Here is a 20,750-nt window from a genome sequence, read left to right on the forward strand (position 1 = left end):
AGGAGCAAAACTGAGTTTGGTTGTACTTTATTGAAGTATTTAACAACTTACTCACGTTATTTTATTTTTATCAATCCTCATCCACAAATCCATCAAAGTCCTAATCTTCTGTATCCGAAAGAACAGCTGGGCAAGTTCTCAATCAAACACGCAAGTTCAAGTCAGTGTCGTTGCCGTGCGAAGGTTCGAACAACAGTGCAAGCAGACACGTTAGCCCAGAATCCATTCACAAATTGTGACGTAACTCGCCCGGCGCTGCCTCCTAGTCTGAGTAAAGCTGTGTTCGCCGTCTGTCATCCATCGCTTCCACGCCGCTCGCAACTTCACTTTGAACGCCCTCTTTACACCGATGTCCAGCGGTTCGTCAAGCCTCCCGGAATGATGGCAAGAACGAGTTATTCTTTGCTCATTAATCCATTGCTCGAGTTGGCCACCTCGCCTTGTTTCTGCGTTTTTTTTCCCGTGAAAACTCAGCTTCGTCTTCTTGACTTGGTGAAGCTCGTTTTCCTGCTTCCTCCACTTGCGAACCATGGATTCGTTGATCTTGAATTCTCTCGCGGCTGCTCAGGGGTCCTTAGCCAAATCGATGTTGTTTTGCACAATGCACACCCCGGAAATGCTCCCAGTCAGTAAAGCGGTAAAAAATAAAAATAAAAATATAAAACCCCCGGCGCTATATCCCTACTGGGGGCGTGGCTTTAGCCTCCTTCCCCTGTCCTCAGCCACGTCCGCTTTTCCTCTGCGTAAGCAGCGTGTCGGCAGGAAATGCTAAAAATAAATAAATAAAATAAAATAAAAAAACATCGAGCGGAGCGCTCATCACACAACAACATTTATTGATGTTGGAACTCGGTGCACACATAAGGCGCGCTGCATTATAAGGCGCCTCGTCCATTTTGGAGAAAATGTAAGACTTTTAAGTGAGCCTTATGGTCGTGAAAATACGGTACTCCCTTTTGTAGCTACTGGAGTTTATTGAGCTACTTACTGTGTGCGTAACAACTCCATTTTGTAGATAATGTTTCTACTCGTCTCACTTGTTGTAGTAAATGGGAAAATAAAAAAACATCAGATTGATGAATCTTGTGAGATTGTGGAGGAAACGATTACGTTCAAAGTTATGTTGTAAACTAGTTATATGCAATGTGGACAGGCCTCCTTCCGTGATCAGAGATTGAGTTCAAACTGGTTTTGCAAATTTAATCCTACAGATTTGAGCCACCCATTCCTGATCAGCCAAGCCTGTTGGACCCCCATTAGAAGGAGATTAACATGACAGTTGGAGGGGATTTTCATTTTTGCTGACCTCCACTGTAATTTAGCTCATTGTTGTGAAAAAGGTTTTGTATTTCATAAATACAGTAACAGTACAGGATGTAAAGAGGTGGCAAATGTACTGCATTTAGATGACCGTGTCAAAATTCCCTCAAAACACGGACTGACCCGAAAACCCAATTGGTATAAGGATTTATCATCCTGCATGTCTACTGAAAGTGCAACAACCATAATATTTTGCTTTAAATTAAAAATTAAAAAATGAAAGTTGCCGATACTGTACAGTATTGCGAACATGATTTGGTTGTCAGCTACTTTGATCTGAATAAAACCGATTGAATGAAACCAACTGCACCCTTTGCGAGCTCTCGTGGTTTTGCAGTATCGTGTAGTGGCCTGTGGTTTGAATACTTCCACCTCGCAGACTGGCACAGACATATTTCATGTGTTGAAACACCAAGCAAGCCTAAACCAAGTGAGGCTTATCCCCAAATCAAGTCCTCTCGAATTTATTTTACAACTATTTTACATGAATACCATTTTGATTCAAGCGCATACCTTTTTTCCGTAGTTACAGTATATGCTAACCTGCTTTCCTCTCTCTGAACACCTAAGAACTCGCGACTCGTACAGATAACGTGATGCGAAGAATGTGCTTGTATTTGTCATCATTGCGGGAGCTTTCCACACTGCTCTGCACTCTTTATCACTAAAACAATGTTGGTCCACATTTTTACACTTATGCTCTCTCATCTTTCCAGATAAAGCATCATGGGGAAAGGCTGCGTGACGGCGACCAAATACTTCCTGTTCCTCTTCAACCTCATTTTCTTTGTGAGTATTATTTTTCAAATTTCACAAGATTCATTGATGTAGACACAGTGGGCACAAAAATGTCAACAGTGATCACCATATCAATGAAGCAATCTGAGCTCTGATTGAACTGCTAAGTATTATTATACAACCTAGCTAATACTTTCTAAGAATGTCATTTGCCGTAATCCGAAAAAAAACCATGTAAAATACGTATGCTTTCCTAATATTCTTTCTTTATTGTCTACTCATTTAACTGCAAACTGAAAAGCACCAAAATATATCCAGACTTTTAAAATAGGATTTTAAAAAACAATTTGTACACATTTTTGGCCCAATGTCTTTCTTCTGCCTGAGTTTAACAAGGCATAGCAGCAAATAGCATATCATATACGTGAAATTTGTTCTGCGACAGCGAGTCTGACCACCTACACAGTTACATGCGCCTAGGGCACAGGTGTCAAACTCAGGGTGGGTGGGGGTCGGGCCCAGATCTGGCCCTGTACATAATTTTATGTGGCCCGCTAAAGCAAATCATGTGCATCTACTTTGTTTCTTGCAAAAATCTGTCTCAAAATAGTAAGTTGACTTATTTTAATAACAATGAAATATTGCTAGCAGAATTTTATTAAACACTTTTTATAAAATCAGTTGAACACACAATTGTCCTTCTGATTTCAAAACTAGCTATCCGTCAATTTTCTGTGCATATCGCGGTTCATCGTTCGTGCCCCCCACTATAGCGCAGATTTTTGTGTGCAAAGTGTATATGTGTGTCTTTCGCACAAGTCCTTGCTGTACTGCGGAAATCCATGATTGTTTTACAGTAAACCAACTTACTATAACACTGTAATCATAATGTAATAATTCTGTGTGGGAACATTGCCAATGCGCTTTTCAACTTTTTTTTGTGTGTGTGTTTTAATGGAAGAACAGTAGCATACAGTACAGTTTAAGCTAAAAAAAAAATTGTGTATTTAAATAAGTTGAAATGTGTTTATAAAGTGTGTATAAAGTGTTAAGTTAAAATGGGTTTATGTGGAAGGGGTAAACTATACAAACATATTTTTCATATGATTTCTATTTTGCGGATTTTCACCTATTTTTCAAATTTTGAGGGTGCGTCTGTATTTAAAAAATAAAAAATTTGGTTACGGCAGTTCACCCTGGAATAGATTGAAATGTTTTCTTATTTCTGTGTCATTTGTTTCCCATTATTTAATATTTCCTTCAATAGAACAATAGCCACTACATTTTAACCGATATTGCAACAGACTTGAACAATCTAATGATGGGTTGCGTCCCCAGTTACAACAAGTGTTCAACCCTCATTATGACTAATCCTATTTTCCTCTTTCAGCTTCTTGGGGCTGTCATCATGGGTTTTGGATTGTGGCTCCTCCTGGACAATCAGAGCTTCATCGTTGTTCTCAGTAAGTCCCAAATTCAAAATATATTCAGGGAAACAGGCCCAAGTCATAGTGAAACTGAATGACTCATTGAGTGCTGCTTCATTTAAAATACAATGTTAATTACCATATTCTGAAGTGGATTCATAAAGTTTATTTGTTGTGTGTGTGTGTGTGTTTAGCTTCCTGGAGAGAAAGTTTAAAATTTAATCAAACTGAACACAAATCATGCAAAAAAAAAAGCATGACTTCTTGTGGCAAGCCAATGGAATTATTTTTTTTATAAATGATTTGGAGTTTTTATTCCTCACTATGCTCATTTCTTAAACTGCTTCTCTCTAAACAACACTCCCACACACATTACATCACAATAAAAGATTGTGATGTAATGCAGAGCGAAAATTAACTCATGTCAGCAAGCAGTTCATGGTCAGTATCCAAATTCAGTATTTTGATTATTTAATTTAATAGTGAAACATTACTGGAAACCTCAAAGACAAACTCAGTGTAGGGTTCACGCTTAAAATAGCTCAAATAAATAATCGAACAACTAAAATGATATCTTTTTCCATTGTATGGTTTTTACTGTTCCAGTGAGTCATCTGAAATGGAAGAATATAGGCCAATAGAAATGGAGCCCAGATTAACAGGATGAAAACAGGCCAAGGTCTGGCTCCAGGCTCTTGGAATGTCTCAGTATCATTGAAGACAAATGGAAAATTAAAGGTTTTAGCTTTTTTCTTTTTTTCTTTTAAACATGTATATACAGACCTTTTTTCTTACCCAATGACACTAAAAAGCTTGATGAAACCACTGAAGTCATTTCACAGAACACAGTTTTGTTGTGACTTGTAGTATCATACAGAAGTACCGAATTAAACTTGATGCAGATTTTCGTATTTTTTTCAATTTTGTTTTATTTTTTTCCTTATTCAAGTTGTATTTAACACGCGTACAAAAACATTGTCCAATACAAAGAATCTTTCCATTCTTCGATGGCTGTCTCTCGAAAAATAAGCATTGCTCCTCTGGTTTACTTCCCATTTTAAAATTGGCTACAAAGCACTACTTGTACTGATACCCTTGTGATTTAATGTTATGATTATATTGCACTTGTGTTTGCCATCTGGCTGCAGTGTGTGTCTTTTTGCTGTGGTAAATGCCAGATATTTTCAACCACATCAGAAACAGACCCAGGTCTCGTGTTGCTACTGTATAATCCCTTCATGACAAAAGAACAATGAAAGTTGGTGGCATTACCACATGCTTCACCATAACTTGGTTGCATCTCATTTGTTAGAAATCCTTACATCAATGCGCTTTTAATGGAGCGTGTAGAATATCGAAATATACTGTACAAAAAGAGCAAATGAAGATGATGATGTGCACACACACTGAGAATGTGTACTATGCAGTGTGAGAGAGAGAGTGTTGTTGTCTTGGAGGAGATGAGGACATTTGTCTCTTGTCAGGGGCATCGCTGCAGGTGTCCTCCCCTCAGACACTAGGCCCTTTCTCTTCTGTCTAGCATCAACATGCATCACATCAGCCCAGTGTGTTCTCTGCCTTACTTACCACTGCACTCGTCACCAGTCTGGTGAGGCCATGCAGAGAGGCGGCGAGCGTGAGTCTGCTCATTTCTCGGCTGATGTCATCGATGCCGTCATACGTTAGAAAGCACACACAACAAAGCGTTAAAGTACAGTACACTGATTCACTTTGTATGGGGGTATGTAAAAAAATACTCATTGGCACACTTCATAAGAAGAGTCCGATGATTGCAGTAGATCTGGGTGGGAATCATTGTTTGTGTGTGTGTGTGTGTGTGTGTGTGTGTGTGTGATGAAATCAGAGTGGTGCTAATCAGAAGTCATTGTATGTGTGTCCAGTCAAACGTATCGACACAATTTCGATTTTGTCCATATTTTAAATTCATCCCAATGTATGTTTTCGTTGTTGTTTATGTTTTTATTATTAAGACAAATGAGGCACTGTGGTGTGTGGTATTTTATTTGTGGATAAATACCATCCATTTTCTGAGCGGGGGTTGCGGGCGTGCTGGAGCCTATCCCAGCTATCATCGGGCAGGAGGCGGGGTACACCCTGAACTGGTTGCCAGGCAATCGCAGGGCACATACAAACAAACAACCGTTTGCACTCACATTCACACCTACGGGCAATTTAGAGTTGTCAGTTAACCTACCATGCATGTTTTTGGGATGTGGGAGGAAACCGGAGTGCCCGGAGAAAACCCACGCAGGCACGGGGAGAACATGCAAACTCCAGATTTAAAAAAATGTAACCCAAAAAAAATTTTTTTTTTACTGGATGATATGATATACAATAGGTGTATAATATAGTTCTATGTTATCGTTTCTGATTGAATAACTTTAACATTATTATCCTTACTTGCGGATGTTTGATACTGTTTTTTTTTTTCAGACTGATACCAGTATTACTGGTATAATACTCGCAGATATCAAGTACTGATACCACAAGTACTCTTGCTACATAGAATTGCGGTCAAAATTTTATCACTTAAAAACTTTGGCCAAAAGTGCATTTTCGGTTTTCGGTCAAAATACTTTTATACTTTCTTAATTAGGGCTGGGCTATAATCAAATTATAAACATACATGCAGAATCTCAAAGAAACTGTTCCTTGATAAACGTTTGAGACACGGACAATAGACTGCTAATAGGTTGCATTTGTTTTCACAAACAATACGAATAGCCAATAATAATGAGTTATATCTATATGTGTGTGTGTGTGTGTGTGTGTGTGTGTGTGTGTGTGTGTATGTATGCGTGCGTGTGTACGTGTATGCGTGCGCATATACGAGTGCGTGCGTGCGTGCGCGTGTGCGTATATGTATATATCCATTCATCCATCCGTTTCCTACCGGTTATCCGGGTCAGGTCGCGGGGGCAGTAGCTTTAGCAGGGACGCCCAGACTTCACTCTCCCTAGCCACTTCATCCAGCTCTTCCGGGGGGATCCCGAGGCGTTCCCAGGCCAGCCGATGGACGTAGTCTCTCCAGCGTGTCCTGAGTCGTCCCCGGGGTCTCCTCCCGCCACGACAGGCACTGACCACCTTACGGCCACAGCTCCGGTCGGCCGCCTCTACAATGGAGGCGCGGAACATGGTCCACTCGGACTCTATGTCCCCCGGGACATGAGCAAAGTTCTGTCGGAGGTGGGAGTTGAAACTTCTTTCCGCCAAATGTTCCCAGCAGACCCTCACAATACGTTTGGGCTTGCCACGTCGGACCGGCATCTTCCCCCAACATCGGAGCCAACTCACCACCAGGTGGTGATCAGTTGACAGCTCTGCCCCTCTCTTCACCCGAGTGTTCAAGACATGCGGCCGCAAGTCCGATGACACGACCACAAAGTCGATCATCGAACTGCGACCTAGGGTGTCCTGGTGCCAAGTGCATGTGTGGATACACCCATACTTGAATATGGTGTTCGTTATGGACAATCCGTGACGAGCACAGAAGTCCAATAACAGAACACCGCTCGGGTTCTGACCATATACATATGTATATATATGTGCACGTGTATACATATATACATGCGCGCGTGTATATATACGTATACATATGTATATATACGTATACATATATGTATGCGTGTATACGTATGCGTGCATGCGTGCATGCGTGTATACGTATGCGTGCATGCGTGCATGCGTATGCGTGCATGCGTATGCGTGCATGCGTGTATGTGTATGCGTGCATGCGTATGCGTGCATGCGTGCATGCGTGTATGCGTATGCGTGCATGCGTGCATGCGTGCATGCGTGTATGCGTATGCGTGCATGCGTGTATGCGTGCATGCGTGCATGCGTGTATGCGTGTATGCGTGCATGCGTGTATGCGTGCATGCGTATGCGTGCATGCGTGTATGCGTGCATGCGTATGCGTGCATGCGTGTGCGTGTATGCGTGCATGCGTGTATGCGTGCATGCGTGTATGCGTATGCGTGCATGCGTGTATACGTGTGCGCATGCGCGTGTGCGCGTATACGTGTGCGCGTGTGCGCATGTGCGCGTATACGTGTGCGCGCGTGCGCGCGTATACGTGTGCGCGTGTACGTGTGCGCGTATACGTGTGCGCGTGTACGTGTGCGCGTATACGTATGCGGCAGGGTCACCCATGACAAACAGGTCCTAGGTGAGGGACCAGACAAAGCATGGCTCAAAGACCCCTTATGATGACGACAAACTATGGACTCAGTTTTCCCTTGCCCGGATGCGGGTCACCGGGGCCCCCCACTGGAGACAGGCCTGGTGGTGGGGCTCGAAGGCGAGCACCAGGTGGCTGGGCCTGCACCCATGGGGCCCGGCCGGGCACAGCCCGAAAGGGTAACGTGGGTCCCCCTTCCCATGGGCTCACCACCTGTGGGAGGGGCCATAGGGGTCGGGTGCAGTGCGAGCTAGGTGGTGGCCGAAGGCAGGGACCTTGGCAATCCGATCCCCGGCTACAGAAGCTGGCTCTAGGGACGTGGAATGTCACCTCTCTGGCAGGGAAGGCGCCCGAGCTGGTGTGTGATGTCGAAAGGTTCTGACTAGATATTGTCGGACTCTCCTCCACGCACAGCTTGGGCTCTGGTACCAGTCCTCTCGAGAGGGGTTGGACTCTCTTCCACTCTGGAGTTGCCCACGGTGAGAGGCGCCGAGCAGGTGTGGGTATACTTATTGCCCCCCGGCTTGGCGCCTGTACGTTGGGGTTCACCCCGGTGGACGAGAGTATATATACGTATGTGTGTATATACGTATGTGTATATATACACGCATTTGTGTATATATACCTATACGTATGTGTATATATACACGTATGTGTGTCAAAAAAAATAAAAATAATTATAATGTACCGGCATTACCAGATGCCTGCTCAGTGACTTTTTTTTTTTTTTTTTTGTCAATGTCTTTATGGACATACTTGGCAAATAAAGATTCTGATTCTGATACGTATATATACGTATGTTTGTATATCTGTGTGCGTGTGTGTATATATATATATATGTGTGTGTGTATATACGTGTGTGTATATGTGTGTGTGTATATATATATATATATATATATATATATATGTATATTTATTTATTTATTTATTTTATTTTTCAAATGTAGGAGGGGGGGGTTACTGTGTTGGTTTTGCATTGCTTAATAAGTTTGTCGTGGTTTTCAGCATTGTTACCAAATTTCTTTGTTAGATTTTTAGTGCGGCGGCACGGTGGGCGACTGGTTAGAGCGTCAGCCTCACAGTTCTGAGGACCCGGGTTCAATCCCAGCCTCCTGTGTGGAGTTTGCATGTTCTCCCCGTGTCTGCGTGGGTTTTCTCCAGGCACTTCGGTTTCCTCCCACATCCCAAAAACATGCATTAATTGGAGACTCTAAATTGCCCGTAGGTGTGACTGTGAGTGCGAATGGTTGTTTGTCTGTTTGTTTGTGCCCTGCGATTGGCTGGCAACCAGTTCAGGGTGTACCCCGCCTCCTGCCCGGTGACAGCTGGGATGGGCTCCAGCACGCCCGCGACCCTAGTGAGGAAAAGCGGCTCAGAAAATGGATGGATGGATAAATTTTTAGTGCTTCCAATGTTCTGATAACCTTTGGTCAAGAAGGGCTTATTAGATTTTGAGGTGAATCTTGGAACAGATGTCAATTTTCGACCCGAGTGTTTCTCATGTTTTGATTATTTTTAACACAACCAAGGGACTGATCATCCATTTTCCGTACCGCTTATCCTCACGAGGGTTCGCGGGCGAGCTGGAGCCTATCCCAGCTGACTTTGGGTGAGAGGGAGGGTTCACCCTGACCTGGTTTCCAGCCAATCGTAGGGCATATATAAACAAACAACCACGAAGGATTGATAATTTCCACTAAAAATCAATAAAATCAGTTAACTTCCTGCCAACATCTGTCACTCTGTTTTATACCACTGTAAGTTTGCAGACATAAAGGTTGCAGTGTCGGCAATTATAGTGATTTCAGATTCACACTCAATTAGTATTGGTTTGTATCTTCTGACCTGTGTGCTTGTCCTTTCCTTGCAGATGACTCCATAGCTGTCAAGGCTGCGTGCTACATCTTGATTGGAGTCGGCACGTTCTCCATGCTTATGGGCTTCCTCGGCTGCTTAGGAGCGATATATGAGATCCGCTGTCTGCTTGGCCTAGTGAGTGGAGAGTTGAATTCATATAAATTAGGGTGTTTTGTTGTGCTGATAAGTCAGAGCAGAAAATACAGACATGCAGAGATGTTAAAATTAAAGAATTTCAAGCTCAACTTTAAGATCCTGAAGTTCATAATGCAATGTGACTGAAAATCCGAGTTATTAGTTTGATTGCCTCAAATAGGTTTAATATATTTAATACTATTTTGCATTAATTCTTCCCTTCCATTCAGTACTTCACCTGCCTCTTGTTGATCCTCATTGCTGAGATTGTAGCTGGCGCCCTCATCTACTTCCAGAAGGGTGTGGTAAGCAACATATTATGTGGCGTTCACACCCATCTACAAACAACAATGTTGTTAATAGAAAGCAAAACCAACCCATCTCTGAAGTACATCTTTTGAAGTTAAACTTAGTGGTCCAACAACTTGACACTGTAATTGAAATACATTGAAATTGGTTTGTCCCTCCTTGTTGAGCTATTTTTGTTTGAGACCTTGATTGTCTCAATTCTCCTCTGGATTATCAGGGAAATAAGATTTTACAATAGTACTCAAATTTCCTATAACTCTAACTATATATAAAATAATATATAAAAGTAATTTTAAAAATTGTCCTATCCTGTCTGAGACTTTCTTTTAATCTAAAGGTGTATGTGTTATTCTAAGATGACATGAATAAGCAAGCTACAGATGCCTTCCATGCCATCATTTGAGAGAGAGCCAAGTGAGAGAGCGAGAGAGAGACATTACGCCATGTACAGCATATTGTCCTTGTCTTTGACTATATATAACAATCCAACCTGTCTTCCCCACCCCCCAGTTAAATGAAGAGATGTCTAAGATTGTATCAAAGGTCTTGGACAATTATCCAGGCAACAACTCAACCACAGAGCAGGCTTGGGACTTCATTCAGAGAAACGTAAGTGATTGTAAGCCAGATTCCCCTCAAATTTTACCTGGTTTAACCCCAGTTTGTTTTGTTTTTTTGTCATTCAACCCTATACATTTAGAATTATATATAGTGTAGTAAAATAGTTTTCTCATGCTGTTATGGTTAATTGTCACACTGAAGACACTTGCATGCCATTTGCATATAGTGCCAGGTGAAAGCAAACTAGTGAGATTTTTTGCAAGGTTTCTTGGGGGCTTTGGTGTCACATTTATTCAAGAAAAAACTTATAGGTTGACTTTTCTAGTAGTCTAAAAACTTGAACTTGAAGTAGCCCAGAATTCTAGTGCAAGGCATCTTGAAAATGGCTACATTATCCATGATCGAGAATTGCCTGCAAGATTACCTGTTGTGGTGTGAAAATAAATTCCAGCAATGATGTAAAAAATTCAAAAAGACTCAGGAAGGAGAGATGAATAATGCAAATCACCCTTCTTTTGTTGGACCCCTGGAGACATGGCGCGTGACAGCTCAGCTCTGTGCTCGGAAAAAGGGCCCTGCAGCACATAGGCCATAACTACTCATTGGAAAAAGTCGAGTGTGCCAATATCAAAAACAGCAGAAACTAAATATCTTATTTTAAACTGCCAGCTCAATAAATAACCTACATGACAGACTAAACACATGGCACACAAAGAGAATATTGGAAATGTGTTTTGATGCAGATTTATTTCCTGCTCCCTGCAGATGGAATGTTGCGGCTGGAATGGTCAAGGTGACTGGAATGGAAACATGGTGATCATCAACAGTTCTCAGCTTCTGTTTCCCTGCTCGTGCCACAACATCTCCCTTGCGACTGGAAATGTCTCAGAGAGTGGATTCTGCGAGGCTCTGACACCTGACTGGCCTGTATACGACACGGTAACATACTTTTTGGTATTCTCACCTGTATTCTCACCATAATAGCTGTGGTTGAGATTGATCGTGAAATGATCTTGGGGTGTTCTCTTCAGGGTTGTGCTCTCACCGTGGAGAACTGGCTCCTCACCAACATTGGGGTTGTCCTGGGAATCTGCATTGCAATCGCTTTTATTGAGGTACACATGACCCACTTCTCCAGTGCATACGGGCTTGGCTTGGGGACAGAAGCATTGAAAGTTAGACTCCTGCATAGGCAAAGCCGCAAACCTCCCAAGTGCTCAGGGGTGCCACACTATTCTTCAATCCGTAAACATACAAGAAAAAGAAAATTGCCTCATATCATCAATATTGCTTATAATGTTTTTATGAAACAGTGGTGGTAGATTGATGTAGAACAGCTTTTAAGAAAATGATTTATTGTTTTGTGTCAAACAATATCATAGCATTCTGAAAGCATACATTTGGGGCATCAGTGGCTTACTCCAGTGGTTCCCAACCTTTTTTGTCTTGTGTACTCCCTGAACAATTTTGTCATACCATGAGTACCCCTTCACTCATGCGTGTTGAAGTAGAACTTCCATCCATTTTCTGAGCCGCTTCCCCTCACTAGGGTCGCGGGCGTGCTGGAGCCTATCCCAGATGTCATCGGGCACGAGGCGGGGTACACCCTGAACTGGTTGCCAGCCAATCACAGGGCACAGAAACAAACAACCATTCGCACTCACAGTCATGCCTACGGGCAATTTAGAGTCTCCAATTAATGCATGTTTTTGGGATGTGGGAGGAAACCGGAGTGGCGGAGAAAACCCACGCAGGCACGGGGAGAACATGCAAACTCCACACAGGCGGGGCCGGGGATTGAACCCGGGTCCTCAGAACTGTGAGGCTGACGCTCTAACCAGTCGCACACCGTGCCGCCGAAGTAGAACTTAACGCAAATAATTATTGAATGAATATAATGTTATTTTTTCTTCTTAATTTGAACATTGAATTCTCAGTCTTCTCAAACATAAAACTAAAAAATGTTGCCTTAAAAATAAGTACCGTAATTTCTCGTGTATAATTCACATTTTTTATCCCAAAAAATTGTCAAAAGTCAATAGTGCGCATTATACATGGGTATAGGAGAAAATTAAAAAGACTTTCACATTTTATAAATGTATGCCGCCATCTAGAGGTTATGAAATGCTGTACACTTTCATTCCACTATGCCACCGCCCTCTAGAGGTTATGAAAAGGCTGTACACTTTAATTTCAATATGACAGGGGTACATATTACTGCATATATGTACAATTGTGCTCATAAGTTTACATACCCAGGCAGAATTAGTTGAAATGTTGCTGTTGTTTTAAATATATAACATCTTATAACATCTATAACATCTTAAAGGTCAGATAACAAAGATGTTATGGGGTCAGTTCAAATTCATATTTGCATTGTTTATATGTTATGTAATACATGCACGTAACCTCCAGCAAGTTTTCAACCATAGTTTAGCTAAAGATTAGGTTTTTATGACGCATATTGAGTCCTCCCCGAACATACCCGAAGCTCAAGACACTGGGGTGTGGTTACTCTATCCACCGCAAGGGCTACTGGAAGTTGCAATTGACAAACACAGCCTGCTACACACCATACGCAATGGCGAGCAACGTGTTGGAATATGTGGAGTAGGAGGATTTTGATTTACAGTCGCACCCAACTGAACTTGGCATCGTCAAAGCGTACATGTTTGAGCCGATCAGACGGTGACGATGACGAGCAGCCAAGTAGCAGCTGTACAACAGAAAAAGAGAGTGGGTGCTCAAAACACGCCGGTTCAAAGTGATCAGCACAGTTTTGAATGCTTGCTAGGCATCCATAAGGGACCATGTTTGTTCCCCTGTCGATTGACTTTCCCTAGCCACTGGTCAAGTATTCCTTCTTCACTTGGAAAGTCCCCCGAAAAAACTCTTGCCGCTGCTGAACCATTTGTACAGCCAAATGCCACACAATAAACCATTGTGACATCGTTAAATCATATGACAACAAATATACAAGGACGGCATGGAACAATAGCACACAACGCCAAATAAACAGGATGTTTGGCTAGTGTGACGTCACAGGGCCGGAAAGAGATGAAGACCGGAAGGCGCGGGATGCAAAAAGCAGAAGGCGCATATTCTGCATCATATTTATCGATTTTGACTGCTGTATATCTGGTATATAATCACTTCGAAATGGCAGTGGTGGTTTGTAAAGGGGTTCGAGAGTTAAAGAAAATGTTTTAAATCTTTGTCCTCAGACCTTTAAGCTTTTGTGGGAAGGCTTTCAACAAGGTTTTGGAATTTTTCCAGGAGCATATTTATCAGGTTACACACAGATGTTGGACGAGAAGGCCTGCTCTCAGTCTCTGCTTTAATTCATCCAGAAGTGTTCTATAGGGTTGAGATCAGGGTTGTGTGGCTCAGTCAAGTTTGTCCACATCAAATTCTTTCATCTGTGTCTTTATTAACCTTGATTTGTGCACTGATGCACAGACATGTTGGAACAGGAAGGGGGCATCTTCGAACTGTTCCTACAAAGTTGGAAATGTCCAAAATCTCTTGGTATGTTGAAGCATTCAGAGTTCCTTTCACTGGAGCTCAGAGGCTAGTATTTAGGAAATCACCAAAATTGTGAGTCAAGGCAGGTGAGCGAATACTTTTGGCAATATGGTGTATATACTACGTACACAACACATATATATGCATAACCATATAAATATTGCACATGTATGCACCGAAACACCCCCCCCCCCCCCCATACCTGATTTGTATATTCCTTTATCATTCTTGTTAATTTATTAAGTTGTTTAATACTTTCCAAAGTTTTTGTGTGGCGCTATTGTGCTGTAGTAATGTTTGTATCAGTTTTATAAATCTTTTGAATAAGATTTTTCTGTTTGTATGCATCCTCTATTCCCTGATGTGTCCCGGTGACATTTTTTAATAGACAGTGTTTCTCGTGCAGTGTAGTTACAATTGATGAAAATGCATCCCACGCTTTATTGGGGTCATCAGTGGCATAGACTTCATTCCTGTTTTGTTTGTCTAGGTCAGCTTGAGAGCAGTGATGGACTTTTTTGTTCTTTATCCCGTGAGGGAAATTACATTTACTAGCTTCATCACAAAGTTTTCAACACCTTTCCACATGAACCGGTGAAATGGAAAAAAAGAGGACAAACTAAGGCTTACACACCCGTGTGGGTGCGCACACGCACGCAATTATGATAAATGACAATAAGTGACACCACCACGAAATATTTTTTTCCCCCCGGTGACAGGTTTAGGAGTGGTAATACGGTGTTTAAATGGTAAAGCAGTGAGCGACTTGTGACAGGATAGTCATAGTTTACTTCCAACGAGCTAGCTAGAATTTTTTATTTTTTTTTCCCTGAAATTTTTACGGTTTTAAGTTTACGGTTTGAAGTTTAAATACTTGTCTGAATGTTTTTGAGTTTGGGGATTAGTGCCTTGCTCAAGGGCACCTCAACAGTTCTCAAGGAGCAGACTAAACTATCTACGAGGAGCAGTCAAACAGTAATGAGCCAAATTTAATTTCATCTATTAATAACGGATTTTTATTCAGAATTTTTTACAGTTTGTAGTTTAAATACTTGTTTGTAGTTTTATTTGAAAGAAAAACATTTCTTTAAGCCTGTCCTCTTCCTCTCAGCCATTTTGGAAATGCAAGGCTCGAATTAAGCGGTCTTACATCGCTCTTTGCGAGTCAAAATTCGCATTTTGCGCACGCAAAACTGCAAATCACAGATGGTTCACTGTGCTCGACTGACGCACAGACGTGACAGTGCCGTCACCGAAAAGGCAGAAGTGAAGCGAAGCTTGGTTGCTGCCATGGGAAGGACAAAGCTGACTTGATAAGAAAATGCAAGCGCAAAACACAGAAAATAGCGAAAGTGTGGTAGCATTTCATAGTGAAATGCAAGGCAAGCACCCGTGATGTGTACGGCTGTAACATGGACCTTTCTCTCTGCTTAAGGCGCCGAGTATAACTGCTGAACCCCAGCTGAACACACTATATACGTTCATATTTGTCAAGGAATAAACCGTTTATCCCCTGACATATGAAGGCTCGTGTTTAGTGTGTTCAGCCATCATACTCGGCATCTTCGTTTATCATAAACACCGTATTTGGTAACCGATTCAGTGCGGCTGCTGCCGCCATTCATGTTTACAACGCAGTTGGTGAGTGCACGAGCTTCATTCAGGCAGTAAATGAGGGTGAATATGTTCTTTTGTAATGTAGTACATAATTGTAAAAATGGATTACTTGGAAAATTATTTATCAGAATGCTTTATTCAAAAAAAAAAATCACATTGTCATAAAATGGAATTTATTTTGTTCAGTAATACAATAATAGATAGATCAAATACTTGATATAGTCAGCCAGAGCTGCAAGGAATGCAAAGTTATTCCTTTCACCATCGTTCCTGTCATACTGTATTACGTTTTTATTTGGACATTAAGGACAAAAGTCCTGTTTTTGTTTTAATGCCTCATCTAAAAAATAAATAAATAAATAAATTAATGTTTTAAAAAAAAAGTTTTTCCTCATGTTTTTTAGATTATAGGGTGAAAGCTGCAGCTTGGTGCTCGTGTGGACTGAATGGGTGGCAACATGGAGGAAATGAAAGAACTTTGTGTGGTGAATGGTGAATTTAGTTCAAAATATTGAATTATGAACTATGAACTGCACTACTTCATTTTTGGAACAGTAAACTTTTTTTTTTTTTTTTTTTTTTTTTTTTAAAACGTGACGTGGTCAGAGAGGAATAACAGGTAAAGGGTTATGTATCCAAACAGAAGGATTTCGGAGGATACTTGAGTACTAAAATATTTGGTAGCTGCAGCCCTACATTCAATTCCCACATGATAGTTATATTTTTATTGTTTCATCAAAAACCCTTCTTCTTGTCCCTCTGTGAGTAACCTGCATAAAATTGCTCCTCAAAATTCGAAAGTTGCTCTTCAAATGACAAAATGATGAGCAAAGCTTCTCCTCAACGGAAAAAAATAAAAATGTCAAGCCTTGAAATGAGGTCACTGCTTGATGCCTGTCAGAAGCAAAGAGCTGTGATTGAATTTATTGCTTTGGAAGGGGAAACATTGTCAAAAGGTTGTGACATGTGTATGGGGAAGCTGCAGTACAGTCAAAAAGTGGTCACAGTCAAGAAGGTGCTTTGCGTGACATCTGTGACACGCTAAAGGAGTGGCAGACCATCTTCAGCAGTTTATTCTGGGAATAGCGCTAGGGTCGAGGCACTGATCACAGAAGATTGTAGAGTTACCACCGATGACATCACCATCTTGTGTCGACATTGTTTAGTGGTAGGTTCCCCCTCCAAAGTAAGAAATTCACTCACAGCTCTATGCTTCTGACGGGCATCAAACGATGATGTCATTTCCAAAATGGCTGACAGGAATCGGACAGGCTTAAAGAAATTTTTTTATTTCAAATAAAACTACAAACAAGTATTTAAACTACAAACTGTAAAAATGTCTGAATAAAAATCCGTTATTAATAGATGAAATTAAATTTGGCTCATTACTGTTTGACTGCTCCTCTTAGTTTAGTCTGCTGCCTGAGAACTGTTGAGGTGCCCTTGAGCAAGGCACTAACCCCCAAACTCACATTGGGAGCACCCTTGCGCCACTCAATGACTCTGATATAGTGTATCTCCTTTGTTGCCAGGTTTCTACACCCCCCTCAGATTTCACTGAAGTGTTTGCACACTTTCCCCTCACATGTATTTTTGTTCCATTTCACCTCTTTCTGGTCACATTCTAATACATACTTGATTAGACGCCATTTAGCGTTTGTTATCCACTTGAACAAATTTTAAAAAAATGCAACAAAAGGAGCAATCTGATGTGTGCTGACGAGAGGAGTGCCTTCCAGGTGGTTGTAGCGAAAAGAAGACAACAAATGAAGAGTTAGACAGAAAGCTTTTGGAGTGGATTTATTCCTGTCCAGATAATGAGGAAAAAAGAAAGGGTAGAGTCCTTCTCGTCTCTACAGTAAATAAATGCACCAGCCATTATATGACGGAATTGCCATATTCAGATTCAAGCTCCTTCGTGAAATAGAAAAGTTCTTAATGGCAGTTTCAAGTGAGGGGGAGCTGCTGTTCTAGATGTGTCATCAAAGCCAACAGATTTCTTCACGATTGCTTTTTTTTGTTTTGTTTTTGACAGCTGCTGGGGATGATTCTGGCCATCTGCTTGTGCAAAAACATTCACAGGGAGGACTACACCAAAGTGCCAAAGTACTAAAGTTCACCACACTGAGTTTGGTTTGAACAGAAGCTAATAAGGCATTTTTCCACTCAATTCTAGGTTAAATGTTTGGTCCAAATGTAAAATGATGTCTTAGCTTTACATTTAGTTGAATACTTCCTTTGAGGTGTTTTTCTCAGACCAGTCTTGTTTGAAGCACTTTAGAAAAGTTTTTGCTTTAAAAGTTTTGTTCCGAGCGCAATGTTGCAAATGTTTTGACTGGTTTGGAGGAACCTGGAGGAGTTGGAGGAAAAAGGGAATGACAAAGAAGGAGGGGTGACATTGCAGAAATATGTGGTAAAATAATGTCAGTGGTTGATCCTGTTCGTTATTGCCTTCTTAAGGTTTGTTTTAGTTTTTCCACGTTTGTTTTCTTTTGGAAGATTCTGCAGCTGATTTACACAGCTGTAAAATTCCCCAATTCTGGTAATTTTAATAATTTTTATTTTTTTAAATATATACCAGCATTGTGTATGATTTTTATTATTGTATATAATTTGATTTATTCCTTTGTGTGAACTTGACCCTAAAGTACTTCCGTGTTTATCAATGCAAGCTGGTTACTCATTGTACTTTCAAAAATGTATTTTCATTCTTTTATTCTAAAACTTCTTTGCTATAACAGGAGTAATGTGATACTAAAGAACAACATTTGTAATTGTTTTCCAAATATATCACTCAATTTGTCTTGGGTGAGCAAGAACATTGTCATTCACAGAATTGTTTACTATAAAATGTTGGGGGGGGAAAATGTGCTTTTAATCTAGCCACAAGGAAAGTATGCAGAAATTATTTGGTTCTTTTTGTTTTAAAACAGATTTTGACATTCTTCAATACTGTAGTTTTTTTTGCAATCCAATTTTAACTTTCATTTGAGGATGTGGTGTTTTTAGTCTGTATAAATTTTTGTCATCAACTATCTGACTTTGTACAGTGAGTATGAAAAACCCTTTATTAACCCTGTAATGTTTTGCTTAAAGGTATGTCTTTTTTTGTAACAATGTAGATGGACTGGTAGTGAAGCTGGCTAAGTAAGTTTGAACTCACATCATCCATTCTATTCTGTTTCCTTTGCCAATAAAGTCATTACATTTGGATGAAGTCAAATAGCCGGTACTTTGTAATGTGTCCGACATAAACTAATAGATAGTTTTCCCGAGATGGCACACACTGCCATATTGAAGGTTGACACATTGTTTTGTTCTGGACTGGTGCTAATTGAGTGTTTGATAGAAAAAAACCTCCTGATCTCAACTGCCAATATGGCGGACAAACAATAACTTATCACATGATCGAAAACTACAGTTATTTGGCTTTTGGGAAAAACAATGCATTCACCAATTTGGAAACTGCTCTTCACAAACAGGACAACTGACCACAAATGAGCCATTTCTTTCCAAAATGTACACCAAAAAGTTTTTCTTAAATGTGATCGTTTATAGATTGGTTGTGCAAGTAAAAGAAATGGAAAAAATATGTGAACCCTTTGGAATTTGTTAGATTTCTGCATAAATTGGTCATAAAATGTGGCCTGATCTTCATTTCACAACTTCAGTGAAGGGTGGGCCATGCCCAGAGGTAGTCACAAAGTACAAATACTTTGTTACGTTACTTAAGTATAAATTTGGGATATTTATATTTGAGTGGAGTATTTTTCAGACTACGTTTTACATCTACGCCTTAATTTTCACAGAAATATCTGTACGATCTGCTCCTTATGTTTTAAAAAAAACCTTGTTTGTTTTCATGTTGGATTGTGTTCATTCCTACTTGTCATTGTTCAAAAACACATGCAAAAAAACAGATACATTCTGCCAGGATAGAGTAATTTCGATTGTGGTTGGATGAGAAGTACAGTGGGGAAAAATAGTATTTGTACAGCCACCGATTGTGCAAGTTGTCCCACTTAAAAAGATGAGAGAGGTCTGTAATTTTCATCATACTGTTGGTTCACTTCACTGTGAGAGACGATGTGGGGTGAAAAAATTCAGGAAACCACATTGTATGATTTTTTAAACAATTCATTTATCTTGCAGAAAATACAGTACTCCCGCTCAGTGTCAAAGCATATTACCGCGACGTACGTTTAAAGTGATGCTTGTCAATGTGTCCTGCAATTCACATGAGTTAAAGTGGCACTAAACCGGCCCAAAAAATGTCATGTAAATTTGACACACCACAGAGAAGAGTAATGTTAACACGCCTGCCAAATTTGAATAAATTAAAACAATCGCCAAGTTTATAAAATCAGGCTTCAAAACTTGAATAATAAGAGCCACCTCTCAGCTTTCAGATGCTGTGGGAGGGTGATAGCTTGTACAACGTAAAATCACAGAAGGGGGCTCAACTTCAAAATTGAATGGTTATTGTGGACTGCAAGCATAAAAATAAGCACACAAGTCAATTTACCCTCGTTGGTGACATAATGTCATAGCTGTCCCGACAGCGGGACGGTAGGAGGAAGGAAGCTCAGGTAGTTAGACAGTCGGCACTGCCCCATTCACTTGTATGAAGTTACCCACAAAACCATGTTGTGTCTGGTGAAAGTTAACAAAACTATCTGTTGTAAAATATACACTGCAGAGTCGGCTGGTAGTGTTTATGTTCAGCTCGCCATCTGCATGGGTCTTCAAAAAGTCAATCCATCGCTTTTTTATTTCCTAATTTTTTGGGAACTTAAATAACATCACTGAGATTTTCTGTAAAGTGAGGCGTCCAGCAGACGCATGTTTGGGGTGTAACCATCATTAGCTTGCTAACTGCATAGTGGAGTGGCTTCCTTTTTATGGATGCTAAGCACAGCTAACTCACAACTGAGCAACATAGCCAAACGAAACATCACTTTGTCCTCATATAGTAGGGGAGGGAACTCGCGCTAGAAAGTATACACCCCAGCCCCGTGACATCATGGGGCTGTGTTTTAGCCCCGCCCACAAAATCAGGA

The 20,750-nt window shown here is 40.8% G+C and overlaps 1 protein-coding gene across 1 annotated transcript in view; it reads left to right on the top strand.

Moving 5' to 3' along the window:
- LOC133395735 (CD82 antigen-like) overlaps positions 1–18,907 on the top strand; it is a 41,889-nt gene extending 22,982 nt beyond the window's left edge. Inside the window, exons 2-9 of the mRNA XM_061664887.1 lie at positions 2,037–2,109; positions 3,449–3,521; positions 9,557–9,678; positions 9,909–9,983; positions 10,498–10,596; positions 11,314–11,487; positions 11,580–11,663; positions 17,726–18,907. Coding sequence (XP_061520871.1) covers positions 2,047–2,109; positions 3,449–3,521; positions 9,557–9,678; positions 9,909–9,983; positions 10,498–10,596; positions 11,314–11,487; positions 11,580–11,663; positions 17,726–17,803 — 768 coding nt within the window. The 5' untranslated portion in view covers positions 2,037–2,046 and the 3' untranslated portion in view covers positions 17,804–18,907. The remainder of the gene's footprint in view (positions 1–2,036; positions 2,110–3,448; positions 3,522–9,556; positions 9,679–9,908; positions 9,984–10,497; positions 10,597–11,313; positions 11,488–11,579; positions 11,664–17,725) is intronic.
- Positions 18,908–20,750: the final 1,843 nt, after the last annotated feature.

The sequence above is a fragment of the Phycodurus eques genome, chromosome 2, assembly GCF_024500275.1.
Source record: "Phycodurus eques isolate BA_2022a chromosome 2, UOR_Pequ_1.1, whole genome shotgun sequence".
In the NCBI taxonomy this organism is placed as follows: Eukaryota; Metazoa; Chordata; class Actinopteri; order Syngnathiformes; family Syngnathidae; genus Phycodurus; species Phycodurus eques.